This window comes from Pituophis catenifer, unplaced genomic scaffold (genome assembly GCF_029215685.1).
Source record: "Pituophis catenifer annectens isolate HBS135680 unplaced genomic scaffold, rPitCat1.0.hap2 SCAF_14, whole genome shotgun sequence".
In the NCBI taxonomy this organism is placed as follows: domain Eukaryota; kingdom Metazoa; phylum Chordata; class Lepidosauria; order Squamata; family Colubridae; genus Pituophis; species Pituophis catenifer.
The window spans coordinates 19,016,608-19,035,149 of NW_027256894.1; the positions used below are offsets into that span (position 1 = coordinate 19,016,608).

At 45.7% G+C, this 18,542-nt stretch overlaps 1 protein-coding gene across 1 annotated transcript in view; it reads right to left on the reverse strand.

Annotated features, from left to right (window-relative positions):
• The window catches only part of SNX1 (sorting nexin 1), a 30,906-nt gene extending 18,279 nt beyond the window's left edge, over positions 1–12,627 (reverse strand). The window contains exons 1-5 of the mRNA XM_070953513.1: positions 12,461–12,627; positions 6,866–6,968; positions 5,824–5,960; positions 4,993–5,059; positions 1,802–1,845 (exon numbers count right to left, since the gene is read on the reverse strand). Of these exons, the coding sequence (XP_070809614.1) occupies positions 1,802–1,845; positions 4,993–5,059; positions 5,824–5,960; positions 6,866–6,968; positions 12,461–12,595 (486 nt within the window). The 5' untranslated portion in view covers positions 12,596–12,627. The remainder of the gene's footprint in view (positions 1–1,801; positions 1,846–4,992; positions 5,060–5,823; positions 5,961–6,865; positions 6,969–12,460) is intronic.
• Positions 12,628–18,542: the final 5,915 nt, after the last annotated feature.

Here is an 18,542-nt window from a genome sequence, read left to right on the forward strand (position 1 = left end):
AAAGAGGCTTTTGTGTAGCCAAGCCCCGGGTCGCTTCCCTTTCGGCAAGGTTGCCAATTCATATTTGTGAGGGGTTTTTTTGGGGGGGGGGACGTCTCCTCTCAATTTCCAAAGTAGCCGGCCGTGAAGCTTGGAAAAGGATTTGGACGCAACTCTAGCTGAGAGGACACGCTGACCCAGTTGTGCAGATATTTGGAAGGTGCACGAGGTATATTTTTTTTGCCAGCTGGCAAACGGCAACGAATCGGAAACCGAAGCGCTGCAAAGACGCGGCACATCAATGAAAGGAGGGTGTAATTGAGGGGCACCTGCCTTCTATGGGGTCAGTCGGAAGGACTGAAATCAAATGCGCCGGGGAGCTTTTGGAATGCGGATGTGAGGGGCTTGGTCCCTCCCAGACCTGAGCCAGTGTAAGGTGAGCGACTGTTTACTGTTATACTCACCCCACCTGCCTATCTCTCTCCCCCCCCCCCGCCCCCCTATCTCTGCATTTTGGCACCAAACTCGGTAGGCTTAATGCACTTGTTATACAGGGAAATCTTTTGATTTCCCAAAAGAGCTGCAAACTCTCCTTGTGTGGCATTTAGGAGCTGGGGGAAAAATAAAATTAAACAAAGCCTTGAAGAGGAGAGAGGAGGAGGAGGAGAAGGAAGGAGGAGGAGGAGGGGGGCAGACAGGAGGAGGAGGGAGAAAGGGAGGAGAGAGGAGGAGGAGGAGGAGCAGGAAGGATGATGAGGAGGAGAAAGACAGGAGGAGGAAGGGAGGGAGGAGAGAGGAGGAAGGGAGGGAGGAGAGAGGAGGAGGAGGAGAAGGAAGGAGGAGGAGGGAGGAGGAGGAGGAAGGGAGAGAGGAGGAGGAGGAGAAGGAAGGAGGAGGAAGAGGAAGGGAGGGAGGAGAGAGGAGAAGGAGGAGAGAGACAGGAGGAAGGGAGGGAGGGAGGTAGAGAGAGGAGGAGGAAGACGGAGGAGGAGGAGGGAGACAGGAGGAGGGAGGAGGGAGGAGAGAAGGAATGAGGAGGAGGGAGGAGGAGGAGGAAGGGAGAGAGGAGAGAGGAGGAGGAGGAGAGGGAAGGAGGAGGAGGAGGAAGGAAGGGAGAAGAGAGGAGGAGGAAGGCGGAGAAGGAGGAAGGGAGGGAGGGAGAAGAGAGGAGGAGAAGGGAAAGAGGAGGAGGAGGAGGAAATGAACAGATGAGGTTATTGTTCCAATGGACTGACTATTGTTCCAGACCATCCATGGGGTGGCTTTGCTAAGAGATCATCAGAGACAACCTGTGTGTTTGGAGAACATGCTGGGCCCCCTTTGAAAAGGGGAAAAAAAAAAAAAGACAAGAGTTCCTCTTCTGAATACCATGAAGTCCTGAAGACAAAGCCGACACACACAGAACCGCCCACGCAGAGAGACAGGAAATGACCGGAAAGCTGAGCCCCGTGGAGTTTTTTGTGGCTGCATGAAGTTCATTTAGAAAACAAAAGTTGCCTAGCAAAGTTTAAACGCTTGGTGCCATCGTGAGGCCATCACAGTTGTTGTTCTAAAGCAGCGTTTCTCAACCTTGGCCGCTGGACGATGTGTGGACTTCAACTCCCAGAATTCCCCAGCCAGCAGAGCGGCCAAGGTTGAGAAAACATTGTTTTAAAGAGTGTTAAGAGTTTTAAAGAATTCTCATCGATGGTGATGCTGGTGGTGGCATTCTGGGAGTTGAAGGAGCCACACTCCTGGAAATTCCCGAGATCAGAAAACTCTTGACTTAAGCGGACCCGATGCCTTGGCAGCAACGGGGAAGAAGAAATCAGAGCTGGCGTACCTTTGTGGACACTTTGTAAGCAACGTAGGCATTCATTCCATCTCCTGCAGGAACAAAAAAAAAAAGAAAATTGAGACTTTTAACAGCTTCAGCAAAGCTGTAATAACCGGGACGCTTAGTAATTTGAGGTTAAACGTGCTTTCTTTGTGGGCGTCTGCACAGAGGAATCCATTGTCAAGGACAGTCCTTGGATTTTTTTTCTGCTAACAACTTGAGACTTCCAAAATGATTCATAGGCTTAATCAACAGCTAGAATGTTTTCAACCAGGATTCTATTCAAACAATTACAGGTGTTTACTTCCTTAATCCTCACCAACTCCACACAAAATACGTGTGGTTTTTTTAGCCCGGTCTTTAATCACTAACCCAAACTGGTTTTTATCTCTAGGCAGTTTACATACGTTAAAATTACACTAAGAGTAAAAATATGTTTGAAAACCTCAATACACATACCTTTATGCATACACACACGCTGTACACAAATGGTTACTACGGGTTGTTCTCAACTTACAACAGTTTGTTTAGTGACTTTTCGAAGTTACAATGGCACTGCAAAAGGTGACTAATGACCATTTTTCACACTTATGACCGTTGCAGCATCCCTGTTGGTTGCTGGTTCATATTTATGACGGTTGCGTGACCCCCTTTTGCGACCTTCTGACAAGCCAAGTCAACGGGGACGCCAAGATTCACTTAACCACGCCGTGATTTAAGAACTGCCGTGATTCACTTTACAAACGGGGGCAGGGAAAGCCGTAAAATGGGACAAAACCCACTGAACGAATTTCTCACTTAGCAACATCAATTTTGGGCTCAGTTGTGGTCGTTAAAAGTCGACGACTAACTGTATTGACATGATTTCTTTTGCACAAACGGTGCCCGTTTGTGGCATTCGCTTTTCAAGGCCCGTGTGCCAAAACTCAACAGGGCTTCCTTTTCAGTCCATCATGCGATCCTGAGATTTCAGGGGAAAAAAAAAACAACTTTTCCAGATTTTGAAGCTGCACAAGCTCTCCCGAAGTTGGAGTAGAGTTTTCCCCCCTCTTTCCCAGGGTGGAAGAACCATCTTATTTAGACGCCTAAGGATTAAAACCTCACTTCCTTTCAAAAAAAGAGCATTCTCTAATGCCGAATTCTCCCTCTGTCGATGTACCATCAATGCCAACCGAGCAAGGGCATCTTTCTCATGCCTTGCTTCAGCTGACATTAAATTAAAATAAACTAAAATAAACTAAAATAAAATAATAAAATAAAATAAAATAATAAAATAAAATAAAATAAAATAAAATAATAAAATAAAATAAAATAATAAAATAAAATAAAATAAAATAAAATAAAATAAAATAAAATAAAATAAAATAAAATAAAATAAAATAAAATAAAATAAAAGCCACTCAGAACTTCCAAGCAACCGGTGGATCGATCCAGGGCTCCAGTGGAACGGAGAGAATCCGAGCCACACACCGAGCTCCGCTTCCTACAAATATCAGGCTGATGCAAGAATTAAGGGCTTGTTGCATGGCTAGGGCAGAGGGAGCCTTCCACATCTGCCCCTCGCTGAACAATGAAGTGGCTGTTAGACAACTAAAGCAGCTGAAGAAAACACACAGCACACAGAAAGAGGAAGGGGGTTGAGAGTTGGCCAAGCGATCCCTTTGGGGCAGACGGCTTTCGTTCGAGACAGGCACAAGCCTAAAGCCGAGCGGAGAATATTCCCCAGGCACAGCGTTTCCCTGACATAACCCTGCATTGACAGGTACCTGTTTATGCAGCTGCCATGAAAGTTGCACTAAATGCAATCAGGTTTTGCAGCTGCTGCTTCTTCAAGGACAATACCTATATACTACAGGAGCCTGGTGGTGCAGTGGACTAAACTACTGTTAAAGTAGTATTTAGCTGATAGTTGCCTGCAATTACTGCGAGTTCAATTCTCACCAGGCTCAAGGTTGACTCAGCCTTCCATCCTTCCGAGGTAGGTAAAATGAGGACCCGGTTTGTGGGGGCAATAAGCTGACTTTGTATAAAGTAGAACACCGCTTGGGGGGGGGGGCAAAAGCCCTACTAAGCAGATATATACAAAAGTATGAAGGCTATTGCTTAAAAGCATTGTAAGCCGCTCTGAGTCTCCGGAGAAGGGCGGCATATAAATCAAACTAATAAATAAATAAACAAACAAACTGTATACTACACGAGTCAAAAAGAGGGCTGTGAAAATATCTACAGACCCCTCACATCCTGGACATAAACTGTTTCAACTCCTACTCTCAAAACGAAGCTATAGGACACTGCACACCAGAACAACTAAACACAAGGACAGTTTTTTCCCGAACGCCATCACTCTGCTAAACAAATAATTCCCTCAACGCTGTCAAAGTATTCACTAGGTCTGCATTACTATTAATCTTCTCATCGTTCCCATCACCCATCTCCTCTCACTTATGACTGTATGACTATAACTTGTTGCTGTATCCTTACGATTTATATTGTTTTCCTAGTATGATTTGATTGCTTATTTGTTCCCTATGACCATCATTAAGTGTTGTATCTTATGATTCAAAAAAAGAGGAAAGAGGAAATCAAAACTCCGTTCTGTACTGTTGAATTTATGTTTTTGCCGACAAAGAAATAAAGGGAGACTAGTATAGATCTATTTCAAGCTATTTGGCTCTTATCAGCTAGCCATACCCTTTCTGGGATTCGAACTCGTTCTTTACAGGTGAGTTTGGATCACTTGCTTTGAACCTAATCCACTCCGCAGGGGTAGGTGGAGGATAGGATGCTACTGATGGGGAAACCTGACCTCACTGGAGAGGTCAGAAGGAAAATACCGACGTGGCAGGTGTCCAAGGCTCTTAAAAAAAAAACCCTCAGGGTAGCAACAATTCTATCTGAATCCTCCATTTTTAGTGTCTCTCCATGAGGACTAGCAAGTTGCTTTAAAAAATTAAAAATAACTAAATCTCAGCCAAATAACGATAAGCAAAAAATACACCCTGCTGTTCTTACACCCTTCCCCCTTCACAATTGATTGAAACCGTCTCTCCCCCCTTTGCTCTTTGCCTTTTTTTCTTTTTCTTCTGGATAATTCAGTCAGAAGGTGAATATAATGAATTTAAGGAACGGCTGCACGTCCAACAGAGTTAAACCCTACATGACTCTTGTCAAACTCTTTCCGTTTCACGGTGACTCACCAATTTTCTCTGGATCGCTCACTTCCACGGAAAGTTCAAACTGATCTTCCAGCTCTTCCTCTTCCAGCTAGGTAGGAAGGAAGGAAGGAAGGAAAGATTACACGGATGTCAGAAGCTTTTCTTGGGACTTACTTAAGGTCGGTTGTGAAGCGGAGGAAATCAGGAACCAAGGCGGCTCAAACGAATACAGGTTTATGGCACGATAACGTTCTCAGCAAGAATCTGAACTACTAACAGTCAAAGCAGATAGGCGGGAGATAAGAATCAACGGAACTCAAGATGGGCTGGACTTAGATCCCTCCCTCGGGCATAGCCCGGTCATCTCCTACAGTACGACACACAACGTTGGAAAGAGAGATAGGAAAGCAGGTGGAGACCCCGTCAGAAACCTCAGCTGCAGTGGTGAAATACAGCTGGTTCTATCCGGCTCGGGCGGAAGGAGGCTCCCCCTAGACATCATCACATCCCATTTTTGACACTCTGCGCATGTGCAGAGGTGTCGCGCGCAAGCTTCCATTTGCAAACCGGTAGCGAAGATAAGTGGATCTCACCCCTGCTCAGCTGTCTCCAGCTTTCCTCTCTCACTGCTCTTTGGGAAGCATCTTAACTGCTTTTTTTTTTTTATTTTTAAAGCATTTGTAGTGCTTTTGTTTGTGTGTGTTATGTTCATGCTGCTTTTCCTAGCAATTATATCCTGAAAGGTAGGGCCTTCTAAAGAGCAGTCAAGGGTTGATCTCCTCTAGGACTGGCCAGTTTGATCGCCTTGCAGTCCAAGGGAATAATTAGCCAAATAATCCAACTGAATAATTAGCCAAACACAAAAGCACTTACCTCCTCATAGGTTTTGGACTGCTGGTTAGAAGAGGAATGGCTTGGTTTTTCTAGAGAGGGGACAGGACTGAAAACTGTTGTCGTCTCCTTCTTTGGGTGGTTTTGGGTATTATCCAGGGACAATTCAACAGTGGCATCTGTAAAAGGACAAATCGATTTAAAAAAAAAGAAAAAAGCCATGGATGAAATTCCCTGACTGAGGATAGTCTGTAGAATTTCATCCCAGAGTAGGGAGTCACTTCTTGACTTCTGGTGAACATCGAAAGATATTCCTGGTAAGAATCACATCACTAAGTCGAATCATTTACTTAGTGCATTCTCTTTAGAAATTGACAATCAAATCAAATCAAATCAAATCCAAGAAGATGTAACACGAAGCTACTTGTACTGGGCCACCACCTCCGTTACTTTATTGCCTCTGCCATCTTTTATCTTTATTTTTTTATTTATTTTGTGTCTCCGATTGTTGTTAGCTGCTCAGAGTCATCCCACTGAGCGGCGGTGGCGCAGTGGTTGAGAGTGCAGAACCGCAGGCTACTTCTGCTGACTGACAGCTGCCAGCAGTTTGGAAGATCGAATCTCACCAAGCTCCAGGTTAACTCAGCCTTCCGTCCTACTGAGGTGGGTCAAATGAGGATGCAGATTGTTGGGGGCAATATACTGACTCTGTAAACCGCTTAGAGAGGGTTGTGAAGCCCTATGAAGTGGTATATAAGTCTAAGTGCTATTGCTATTCCTTCCTTCCTTCCATTCTTTCCTTCCTCCCTGTACAATGGTGAGAATGCCGTATTACATGCTAATTCTGCCAGCTGCCAGCAGTTCGATCCTGACTGGCTCAAGGTTGACTCAGCCTTCCATCCTTCCGGGGTGGGTAAAATGAGGACCCAGATTGTTGGGGGCAAGAGGCTGACTCTGTAAACCGCTTAGAGAGGGGCTGTAAAGCACTGTGAACAGGTATATAAGTCTAAGTGCTACGGCTATTGCTAAGTTGAGCCACACAAATTATCACCCTCTTTCCACCGTGACATACAACACAACCAACCTGCAAATAAATCCGGATCTTCCTGTTCTTCCTGGATGCCATTTGTTTTTAAATCGTTTTCCAGCGGCACTGGGGATTCCTTCCTGGGGAACTCTGGCTTGCTCTATGAGGGTAGAGAAGTGGCTGTTATTCCAAGCTGCAGAATCAAATCTGGTTATTAACAGCAGTGGTGCAATCCAAATTTTTTTTACTACCGGTTCTGTGGGTGTGTCTTGGTGGGTGTGTCTTGGTGGACGTGGCAGGAGAAGGATACTGCAAAATCCCCATTCCCTCCCCACTCCTGGGGAAGGATATTGCAAAATCTCCATCCCCACCCCATTCCACGGGAAGGATATTGCAAAATCTCCATTCTCTCCCCACTCCAGGGGAAGGATACTGCAAAATCCCCATTCCCTCCCCACTCCAGGGGAAGGATATTGCAAAATCCTCATTCCCATTCCACTCCTGGGGGAAGGATATTGCAAAATCCCCATTCCCTCCCCACTCTGGGGCCAGCCAGAGGTGGTATTTACCGGTTCTCTGAACTGCTCAAAATTTCCGCTACCGGTTCTCCAGAACCTGTCAGAATCTGCTGGATTTCAGTCCTGATTAAAGGCAGAAAGACCTAGCCAAAGAGTTTGGCAGTCCTGGCCTATAGAGGTAGTTCCTCGACTTACAACAGTTCATTGAATGACCGATACGAGGCTACAACTGCACCGGAAAAAAAAGTGACTTACGGCCATTTTTTCTCACTTATGACTATTAAAGCATCCCCCACAGTCACATGATCAAAATTCGGACACTTGGCAACTATTTATGACGGTTGCCATGTCCCGGGGTCATGTGATCCACTTTTGTGACCTTCCGACAAGCCAAGTCCATGGGGAAGCCCAGATTCACTTAACAGCCGTGTTACTAATTGCAGCGATTCACTTAAAAACTATAGGAAAGTTATAAAATGGGGCAAAACTCACTTAACTCTCCCACTTAGAAATTTTGGGCTCAACCGTGGTCGTAAGTCGAGGACTACCTGTATTGTCCCAAGTTAGTGATATTCCAGGCTCAGGTGGCAGCTTCCCTAAGCTTCCCATTCCTGCCCTGTGCAAAGTCTTCCCGTTTTGAATCCATGTATAAATTATTATTATTATTTTTAGGAATACGGTGGCTCAGTGGCTAAGACACTGTCGATCGAAAGGTCGGCAGTTCAGCGGTTCGAATCCCTAGTGCTGCGTAATGGGGTGAGCTCCCGTGACTTGTCCCAGCTTCTGCCAACCTAGCAGTTTGAAAGCAGGTAAAAAATGCAAGTAGAAAAATAGGGACCACCTTTGGTGGGAAGGTAAGAACGTTTCGTGCGTCTTTGGCGTTTAGTCATGCCGGCCACATGACCACGGAGACGTCTTCGGACAGTGCTGGCTCTTCGGCTTTGAAACGGAGATGAGCACCGCCCCCTGGAGTCGGGAACGACTAGCACATACATGCAAGGGGAACCTTTATATTTTTTTCCTCAAACAGCCAGCAAGGCCTGGAAATGCCTACGTTGCTTTAGGGGTTAAATTAACAATGCCTTTTCCCTGACTCTTACCCTCACCCCCCCTCCGCCCCCCCACATATCTGGAGACAGCCTTGACACTGTCTGCCTCGCTGAGCAAGGACAATTTTTGCCCAAAGACAATAGCTGTCTGAACAGGGTGACGGGTCCAAGAGGCACCAGAGACACAACCGTAGGTTGCTAAAAGTCAGGGCTTTGTGTGGGTAGAACAAGCCAGGTTCAAAACAAAGCCAGAGTCACTCCGTTGCAGGTGACACTTGAGGAAGTCCTTCGCCCTCGGAGCTGCAGGTCAAAGTAACTGTCCTGTTTTGTCTGAACCCGTGAGAATCCGTAGCACCCCCTTCTTCTTCTATCCTATATCTTTGGAATGGACATTTCTGCAAACACAAAAGCTTTACGGCATTTTCTCACAATGTAAGATGGAGCAGAGAGTTGAGCTATGATATCAACCCTCGTTCTGAGACATCGTAGGAAGAGTTAGTCTGAGAGTACCCCGTTTCCCCGAAAATAAGACCCCACCGGAAAATAAGCCCTAGCACGATTTTTCAGGATGCTCGTAATATAAGCCCTACCCCCCCAAAATAAGCCCCAGTTAAGATCATCAACCAGACGGAGGCGTTTAGTATTGTATTTCCCCCCCAAAATAAGACCTAACTGGAAAATAAACCATAATGCGTCTTTTGGAGCAAAAATTAATATAAGGCTAGGTCTTATTTTGGGGGAAACATGGTATCTTTTTCATTTAAAGCTTTTCCGGAGCTGCAGCTCACTTCCTCAGATTTACTGAATGTTAAACTGAGCTGGGGCTCACGAAAGTTTCTACCTCTGAATAAAATTTGTTAGTCAGTAAAAGTGCTAGCAGCCTCCTCATTCTTTCCTAGCCCTTTGCAAAAACAGAAGTTTCATTGTGCTCGCTAATTCTGACTTTTGCAGTTTTTATCTGCTGCTCTGCCACCGAATAAAGATTGATTTGTGTTCTTTATGTTCTAGTTCTCCTAAACGATTTGCCTTCTATTTTTTCCTCGTGCTTTTCCAGAAACTCTACATTCCATAATACGATTTCAAAAGGGTGAATTATTTTACTTCCAACGGTTTGTTTTCTGTTAGCCCCACTCCACCTCCCCCACCCTTTAGCATTTTCACAAAGAACCCAAAGCATGCTGACCACGATGAAACCCTAGTTCTGGTCACAATGGGAGGGGGCTTCCCACATTTTAGATTTTTTTCTGCTGAAAAGCTGTGCAACGGCCAACTTCAGCTGCTTTGTTGCTATGTTCACATGTGCATAACTCTTCCCTACCCACCGTCAGAAACTAAATGCCAAATTTTGATTTCTTTTCCACAGGAGGTTTCACTCCATCTGTATTTTATTTATTTATTTATTTATTTTGCAATTATTGCATAAATTGCCTACATTCAGCATTTCCCCTTGGAACAAGGGTGGGGCCCGGCCTCAAATCCCTTGACTTTTTTCTCCTATGCCAATCAATTAACTCTTTCTGGATTTTTGTAGTGCAAGAAAGCCAGTTTCCATATATTCTCCTTGCCTTGAAATTCACATCAGATAAGATTATTTTTTTTTTGGGGGGGGGAAGCAGAGATGAGACATAACTGTTGCATCAAAACTGCATTTAAAGGGCTTTTGCATCCATTTGTCACACCGCAGGATTGCTGTCCAAAGGGAAAGAGGGACATGACCACAGAAACTTCACTTCCATTCAGATAAGTTTTCCAGCCATAAGGATATTTTTTATTAGTGCTGGCAGCTTAACGGCAGATGCTATTATAAGCATATAATTCACAAGATTATAAAATTAATGTCTTTACTGCTGGGAAATCTTCAGAATTACTAAAAGATTATTCCAAGGTTAAGATACCCATTAGCGTATTCCATAAGCAGTTTATACATCTAAGATACAAATGCAGCTAAAAAGAATAAACAAACAGAATTTAAAAGCCAAGCACAACAAAATTCCAAGGCATTATCTTATTTTGTTTTTGAAAAATGGTAAGCTACCCAGCAGTTTATCAATTGTAAACACATGCTGTGTATTTGTGGCATAGATTTTAGATATTGGACTAAGATTGAGGACACCCAGGATAAATATTATCACCCCCACCCAAAAATCCCATTTATGACTCTGGCCTTCTCTCAGTCCAGTCTATCTTCCAGGGTTACTGCTGTGAGGATAAAACGGGAGGTGGGAATGCTGGGTATGCCACCTTGAACCCCTGACAAAAAGGTGAGATACGAGTCTAACAAATAAATGGCTAAATGTTTGCACTACTTTGGAAGAAAACGACTGCATTCAGTTGGCCTCGACCGATTTAAAAAGTTTAAGGAGAATCCGACCCGGTTGCTACAGGGATGGGAGACCACTAAGGAATCCCAGGCCTGTAGACTAGACTTGGAAATCGATACGAGGACTTCACTTTCCAGGATTTAAGTCTTTGTGAATGGAATTCGCTGGAAGGGCACCAGCTCAATTAAACAAGATCATAATTGGCAGCTCTACAAAGGGATTTGAAAGCGAGTTAAGGACCACCCATATTTTTCCAACTAAATCCTCAGATTAAAAAAAGTCCTTTGCAAGGAAGCAAAACCAACCCAAAGCAAAGATGGGGTGCAGAGCCCGAGAAGGGAAAGAAGACGGGGGAAGAAAACATTTCTTGTTGTGAAACAAGCAAGAGTTTCAACCCTTAAAACCCGAACCCGGGGGTCCAGGCTTTTTTCCCTTTACAGACAAACCACTATTGCAACTCTTTTGCAAAACAAGCCCATGATGGAAGCTTTAAAAAGGCAAACGGGCTTTCCTAGGGAAGAACACCAAGCAGCATGGGGTGGGGTGGGGTGCCCTGCCCAGGTTGCACCCCCCAGGGACAGACCCAGAGAGCCGGAGATAAGGCTGGACTCCCACTCCCATCATCCTGAGCCAAGTCCCCCCACCAAAATAATAATAATAACTTTATTGTCATTGTACATGTATACACAGTATACCCATACAACGAAATTCACTTAACACCCAAAGACCAGGTGCAACACACATAACAATCCCCAAACACACCCCCACCCACCCACCCCTAAACCACCCAAACCTCCACCCAACAGACACCCCCTTCCCCTCTGAAGACCCTCTTTCCATCCAGGCCAACAGACACCCCCAGGAACCGAGGAGGGGAAGCGGCTCCCCACCCCACCCCCAAAATAACACCCCCCCATAAAAAACTCCTCTGGGGATTCCCGGGGTGCAAATCTCGGGTGGGGGAGGGGGTCCCTCCATGGGTGGGTGGGTGGGGAAAAGACTTTCCTCCAAGCTTGCCATAGTTTTGGTTGCACTTGGAGGTTGGGGAAATCAACATCATTATCTGCAGGGGAGGCTGGGGCTGCAAGGCCGGGGATGATGGGAGCTGTAATCCTCCTAAGCATATAAATACATATATATACACATATACATACATACATAGATATACATATACATATACATACATATATATATTATACACACACACACACACACACACACACACATATACACACACACACACACCCCCGGAGAGCAGCCCAGCAGGGGAAACTTTCCGAGGCTGCAGGAGCAAGACGGGGGGGGGGAAATGGGGGGGTGAAGGGGGGCTCCCCCCTTTTGCAAGGTTCACACGATCCCCCTCCCTCCCTCCCCCCAAAAAAGGGGCTGGGCGGTAGCTCCCCCCACCCACACACTCACAGGGATCACTCCAAGCTTGCCATAGTTTTGGTTGCACTTGGAGGTTGGGGAAATCAACATCATTATCTGCAGGGGAGGCTGGGGCTGCAAGGCCGGGGATGATGGGAGCTGTAGTCCTCCCAAGCATACATATATTTACACACACACATATACATCCCAGGAGAGCAGCCCAGCAGGGGAAACTTTCCGAGGCTGCAGGAGCGAGACGGGGGGGGGGGAATGGGGGGAGGGTTAAGGGGGTCTCCCCACTTTTGCAAGGTTCACACGACCCCCCTCCCTCCCCCCCAAAAAAGGGGCTGGGCGGTAGCCCCCCCTCCTTCCCCCCCCCCCACAGGGGTCACTCACGGCGTTGCCGGTGAAAATATCTTCCCCTTCCGAGTCGCTGTCCGCTTGGGGGTCGCTGTGAGTCGCCTCGGCCGCCTCCGCCTCCACCGGGAAGGGCGGGGGCAGCCGGTCCACCGGGGAGCCTGCGGACGCCATCTCGCCGCCGAGGCAGCCACTTCCGGCTCCCCTCTCGCAGCCCGGCCGGAAGCCGCAACAGGTGATTTATGGCGAAGGGGGCGGGGCCGAGCGCGCGAGGGGCGGGGTGGGGCGGGGCCGAGCGAACCGGACAACCAATCCGGACTTTGGTATCGGCCCCCGCGGGGAGGAGCGAAGGGCGTGGCTTCCCTGCCTCTGCCTTGTAAAAGAGCCGGTGGTAATAAGATGCAGGCAGTCCCCGACTTACGACCACAGTGGAGCCCCCGGCCCCCGCCCCCCTCCCGCCCTTCCATCATTTCTGTTGTTAAGCGAGACCTTTTGTTGCCCCCATTTTACGTCCTTTCTTGCCACAGTTGTTAAGCGAAAAACACTGCCGTTGATAAGTTAGTAACCCGGTTGTTAAGTGAATCTGGCTTTCCCCATGGACTTCTGCTTGTCAGAAGGTCAACAACTTCAACAGTTGGAAAGGGACCTTGGAGGTCATCTAGTCCAACCCCCTGCTCGCGGCAGGAGACCTGTACTAGGGATTCGAACCGCCGAACTGCCGACCTTTCTGATCGACAAGCTCAAGAAGTCTTAGCCACTGAAGTCACTTAAGTCAGACTAGCCACCTAGTCAGGTCGCAAAAGGGGATCACGTGAAAACTCTAGATCATGGGTGTCAAACTCGTGGCATCACATTGTCGTCACGTGACATATCGCGACTTCCCTCCCCCTTTGCTAAACCAGGGTGGGCGTGGCCAGCGTGTGACGCATCTGGCCCATGGGCCGCGGGTTTGACACTCCTGCAGAAGTCTAGATCAGGGGTCTCCAACCTTGCCAACTTTAAGCCTTGTGGACTTGTGGACTTCAACTCCCAGAGTCCTTGTGGACTTCAACGCCAGCTGGCTGAGGAACTCTGGGAGTTGAAGTCCACAAGGCTTAAAGTTGCCAAGGTTGGAGACCCCATGTCTAGACGGTGTATAAAACAAGATCTCCCACTCACTACCCCGTGAAGAAGACTGAATGGAGACATGTTCCATTTTGTGTGTGTGTGTGTGACAAGTATTCATGGAACATTATATATTCTCAAGAAAAGAGAGATATTTCTCTAGAAAAAAAAAGTAACTGGAACTTGTCCAAAGACAAGTTTTGTGGTTTGAAGATGCACTGAGCAGAAGCAGAAACAAACTAGAAATTCATCTAGTAGTGATTGTACCTCGCTTTTGAAAAGCAGGAAATGAGCGAAACCACATAGGCTGAGGAGAAAAGCTGCACCTTCATTATTCTGAGCAATATAAGGAGCGATATCCTACTTTTTGAAAAGTTGGGGATCGCCCCGAAGTAGTTTGGCAGGGGTTGGAGTAGTTTTGAATCTTAAATTTTTGTAGATGCCAACGATATTTACAACTTGCTTTTCTACAAGTGCCCCCTACTCAAGTCTTTAATAGTACAACCAGTATTTTGTTTAGCTTGATAATTCTAAGAATTATCTTAGAATTCCTCCTCCTCCTCCATCTCTTAATAGTTTCCCATGTTTTCCAGTTCGCCATCACAGCTCTATATCGTTCCAGACAGTGGCTGTCCAATCTCTTCTTAAAAGCTTCCAGTGATGGAGCACCCATAATTTCTGAAGGCAAGCCGTTCCACTGATTAATTATTCTCACTATTAGGAAATTTCTCCTTAGTTCTAGGTTGGTTCTCTCCTTAATAAGTTTTGCTTTCTACACATGGAATTTTAGATTTTTCTTATCATCTTCCAACTGCTTCACCCATCTTCTCTTTGGTCCTTCCCCTGGGCACACCACTTTTCTAACCCGTACAGAAAACAATATCCTGTCTTTCTCCATCTACATCCAGACCATCTGGGCTTATGTTTCATCCTCAGTTGTGAGTGGTTCCCTGCATCTCCCTCAGATAGCATCACTGAGAGGATTGTGCGGGGAATTCCCCAGTATACACTGTACACGTCGTATTAGAAAAATATCTAGCTTGTTAGCTTGCTTGCTTTTAATCATGCGTACATCTTTAAGCTGTATGACAAGTGGTGGAAAATAGATTTGCATCTTGGTTTTCACTTAAATGTTTCATTTCCTTCACAGGCACCTGTTTAATGATTTACAGACAGCATTGGCTTGGCTATTCCTGCCCTGGCCTTCTGCTTTTGACAAGAGTTTTGTGTTGCGCTCCATTGCACTTAAGAAGCTGGCTGAGAGGTATATTCTAGCCCAGAGGTCAGCAACTTGCGGCTCTGGAGCCGCATGTGGCTCTTTCACCCCTCTGCTCCATCACTCAAAATATGCGTCACAACCGCCAATGTGCGACACCTGCTGGCACACCATTTATTCAGCTTTTTGACTCCTGGTAGGCCAACCATGGATAAATCCAAGAAAAGAAAAGTATCAGAAGAAAACAGAATGTTTAATTCAACTACATATGCTAGTTTTGTGGCCACTCAGGAAATAGTCAGACACGAGAAGGGTTTTGTGGCTCCCGGTGTTTTCTTTTCTTTGGGAAACGGGCCCAAACGGCTCTTTTGAGTGTTTAAGGTTGCCGACCCCTGTTCTAGCCCAAACAGTTTAGAATAAGGAAATAGCCTTAAAGTGAGCAGAAGCCCAACTGGTAGAAATTCTCTCATCTTTACTAGCAAACAGATTTGCCGTTTCAGCATCTTCTTGGTAGCAATAATAAAAGTCAGATTCAGGCAAGACCTGTTGACTTCTTAAAATAGTCTTGTGCACAAATACATTTCTACACGGTGGACATTTACAATAGATTGTGCAATCTATGCCGACCTCTGTCCTTCCAGACTAGGAACAAAGTGCACATTTCTGCCTGCGGTGGTTTGACAGATTATTATCCAAAGACAAAATTAAGGCAGTGAAGTTGAAAGCACCCCAACATGCAGAAGAGAGCGCAAATGAGAAGTTGTGCTTTCTCTGTTCAGTGCAAACCGCTGCAACAGGAAACCGAAGGGCGGGGGTGTTGATCTAAATTGGCTCCACTTTTCCGCAAAGATTATAGAAGCCTCTGCAGTGATTCAGCTGAACTGTTGCAACATCGGGCAAAGCAGAAGAAAAAAAAACCTAATTAGAATGTAACGAAGTCTTCCAGTGAATGAAACTAAAGAGCTACAGGAATTATTGTGCCATTTCTGCATTAGGCTAGGCTAGGGGGGAAAAGCTGCTCTCATTAGGGTAATGTTTCTCAGCCACTTTTAAGCTGCATGGACTTCCGATTCCCAGGAATCCCCTAGCCAGCCATGCTAGATATATATATATAAATATAAATGAATGGGAGCTGAAGTCCCATGCATCTTAAAGTGGTCGAGATTGAGAAATACTGCATTAGGGACCCAAGGAATCCAAGATAAAAACATGGCTGAATTTGCAATTTCTTAAACCAGGGGTGAAATCCAGCAGGTTCTGACAGGTCCTGGAGAACCAGTGGCGGAAATTTTGAGCAGTTTCGAGAACCGGTAGTGGAAATTTTGAGTAATTCGGAGAACTGGCAAATACCACCTCTGGCTGGCCCTTGAGTGGGGTGGGAATGGAGATTTCGCAATACCCTTCCGCCAGGAGTGGGGAGGGAATGGGGATTTTGCAGTATCCTTCTCCTTGAGTGGGGTGAGAATGGAGATTTTGCAGTATCCTTCCCCTGCCATGCCCACCAAGCCATGCCCACAGAACCGGTAGTAAAAAAATCTGGATTTCACCACAGTCTTAAACTATATGATTTTAAGATTATTACAGTTAAACAGATCTTCCAGCAGAGGTGGTCATGATTTTGGGGAACTGGGGTAGCCTTACCCAAATAGAATAAGAGAGTTGGAAGGGACCTTGGAGCCTTCTAGTCCAACCCCCTGCTTAGGCAGGAAACCCTACATCACTTCAGACAAATAGTTAATTGTTCTGTCAGGAAATTTCTCCTTAGTTCTAAGTTGCTTCTCTCCTTGATTAGTTTCCATCCATTGCTTCTTGTCCTGCCTTCAGGTGCTTTGGAGACTAGATGGACTCCCTCTTCTTTGTGGCAGCCCCTGAGATATTGGAAGACTGCTATTATGTCTCCCCTAGTCCTTCTCTTCATTAAACTAGACATACCCAGTTCCTGCAATCGTTCTTTATATATTCTGTCCACCCTCCCAACAGTTCTAAACTTTTTGAATTTACTGCTCTGGCATAGTCTGTTCTGTATGATCTAACTGGAGGGCCTGTGTGCACAACTGCAGGGCATCTGACCTCTACATATTGACTTTGGGTTTTGCTGTTAACAACTATACCGAAGACCAGGCGTTAACTCGAAAGAATTTGCAATGACCTTTGAAATCCTGAAGGCCATCAGGCGAAAATATTTTGGAGTGCAATTTCTCTTGGATCTTAAGAGAGTCAGAACGAAGCTTTTCTGGATCTCTCAAATGTTGGTTGGGTTCAGCTGATGGGAAGAAGCAGAGGGATCTGCAGGATATGATTAAACAAGTCAATATGGCAGCTAAATAGTATGATTGAATCTGTAGGTTTTATGTGCATTCATGCATAAAAAATGCACAGAGTTCAATTGTACTGTCATGGACACCAATTTGTCTTTTTTTTGACCATACATCTTGCAGAACCTCTTGGGGAGAAGACAATGTCTGCTACTGGTTGTATCTGTAGGAGAAGGAATGGCAGAATCTGGGGGGTGGATTGAAAAGAGGGATCAGCCTACAATCCCTATATTGCCACAAGCAAACTAAGTCCCTTGAGTGCTATTGAGCTTTATCAAACTTTAATCAGATGCTGTCCATTAGTTGAGAAGATCCCTGTAAATAGGCATGGGTAGCAATAAAGCAGTTTAATTGGACCTTCACATGTCTGGGCATTTGTATCTTGGAGGACCTCTCATGGACCATGAATGCTAACATGCTTGTGAAGAAGGCACAGAAGCAGCTGTACTTCCTGAGAATGCTCAGGAAGATAAATCTATCTCAGCATCTACTTCTGTCCTACTATCGCAGCACCACCGAGTGTGTCCTGACGTACCGTATTCTTGCATGGTATGGGAGCAGCTCTGCAGAGGACAGAAAAGCTCTACAGAGAATCATTAAAACTGCCCAGAATATTATCGGGCTCCAGCTACCAGCCATGGATGACATCTTCGAATCTCTCTGCTTGAGGAAGTTGCATAACATTCTCAGAGACTCTTCCCATCCTGCTTACAATCTTTTTGGACTGTTGCCTTCTGGCAGAAGATACGGAACAATTAAAACTCGGACCGCACGTTTTCTGAGTAGTTTTTATGCCAGAGCTATAATTGCACTCAACCATGAACTAAAGGGCCACCATCCGTGAGCTGTTGGACAGCATTACTTTGTCAGTTGTGTGGATGTTTGGGTGGTTTAGGAGTGGGAAATTTTGGTGGGTGGGAGTGTGTTTGGGGATTGTCATGTGTGTTGGGCTTGGTCTCTGGGTGTTATGTGAATTTCGTTGTACGGGTATACTGTGTACATACGTACAATGACAATAAACTTTATATATGTCGACCTGGTCTTTAATGCCTGACAATCTCTCTTTTGGAATTTTGAAAGCTGAAGTATCTACATTTTCTGGAGATAAGAGGAATGTTCAAACAATCTTGGATAAGATCAAGCCTAGTTACCCAACCACAACCTCCCTTCCCTCCCATGTCAGGATGCCAGACAGGTTTTGCATTGCTTTTAATATATTTTAAGTGCTGTACATACAGAAGACAATAAAAAAAACCCCAAAGATTTCTCCCCATCAGAAGTCCCAAATGCTCACTTGTACAGGCCATGGTCTGCTTACACAAGGCTGAGCATGTTGGTCTGGCGTGCTCTCTAGTGCCAGCACTAGATATTTACAATTGGCACAGAGTATTACAAAAAAAAAAAAAAACCAACAATCCCAAACCAAGCCCCCCTCCCCCCCCCCCAAAAAAACAAACAAACAAAATCTGTGTTGTTAAATTAAGGA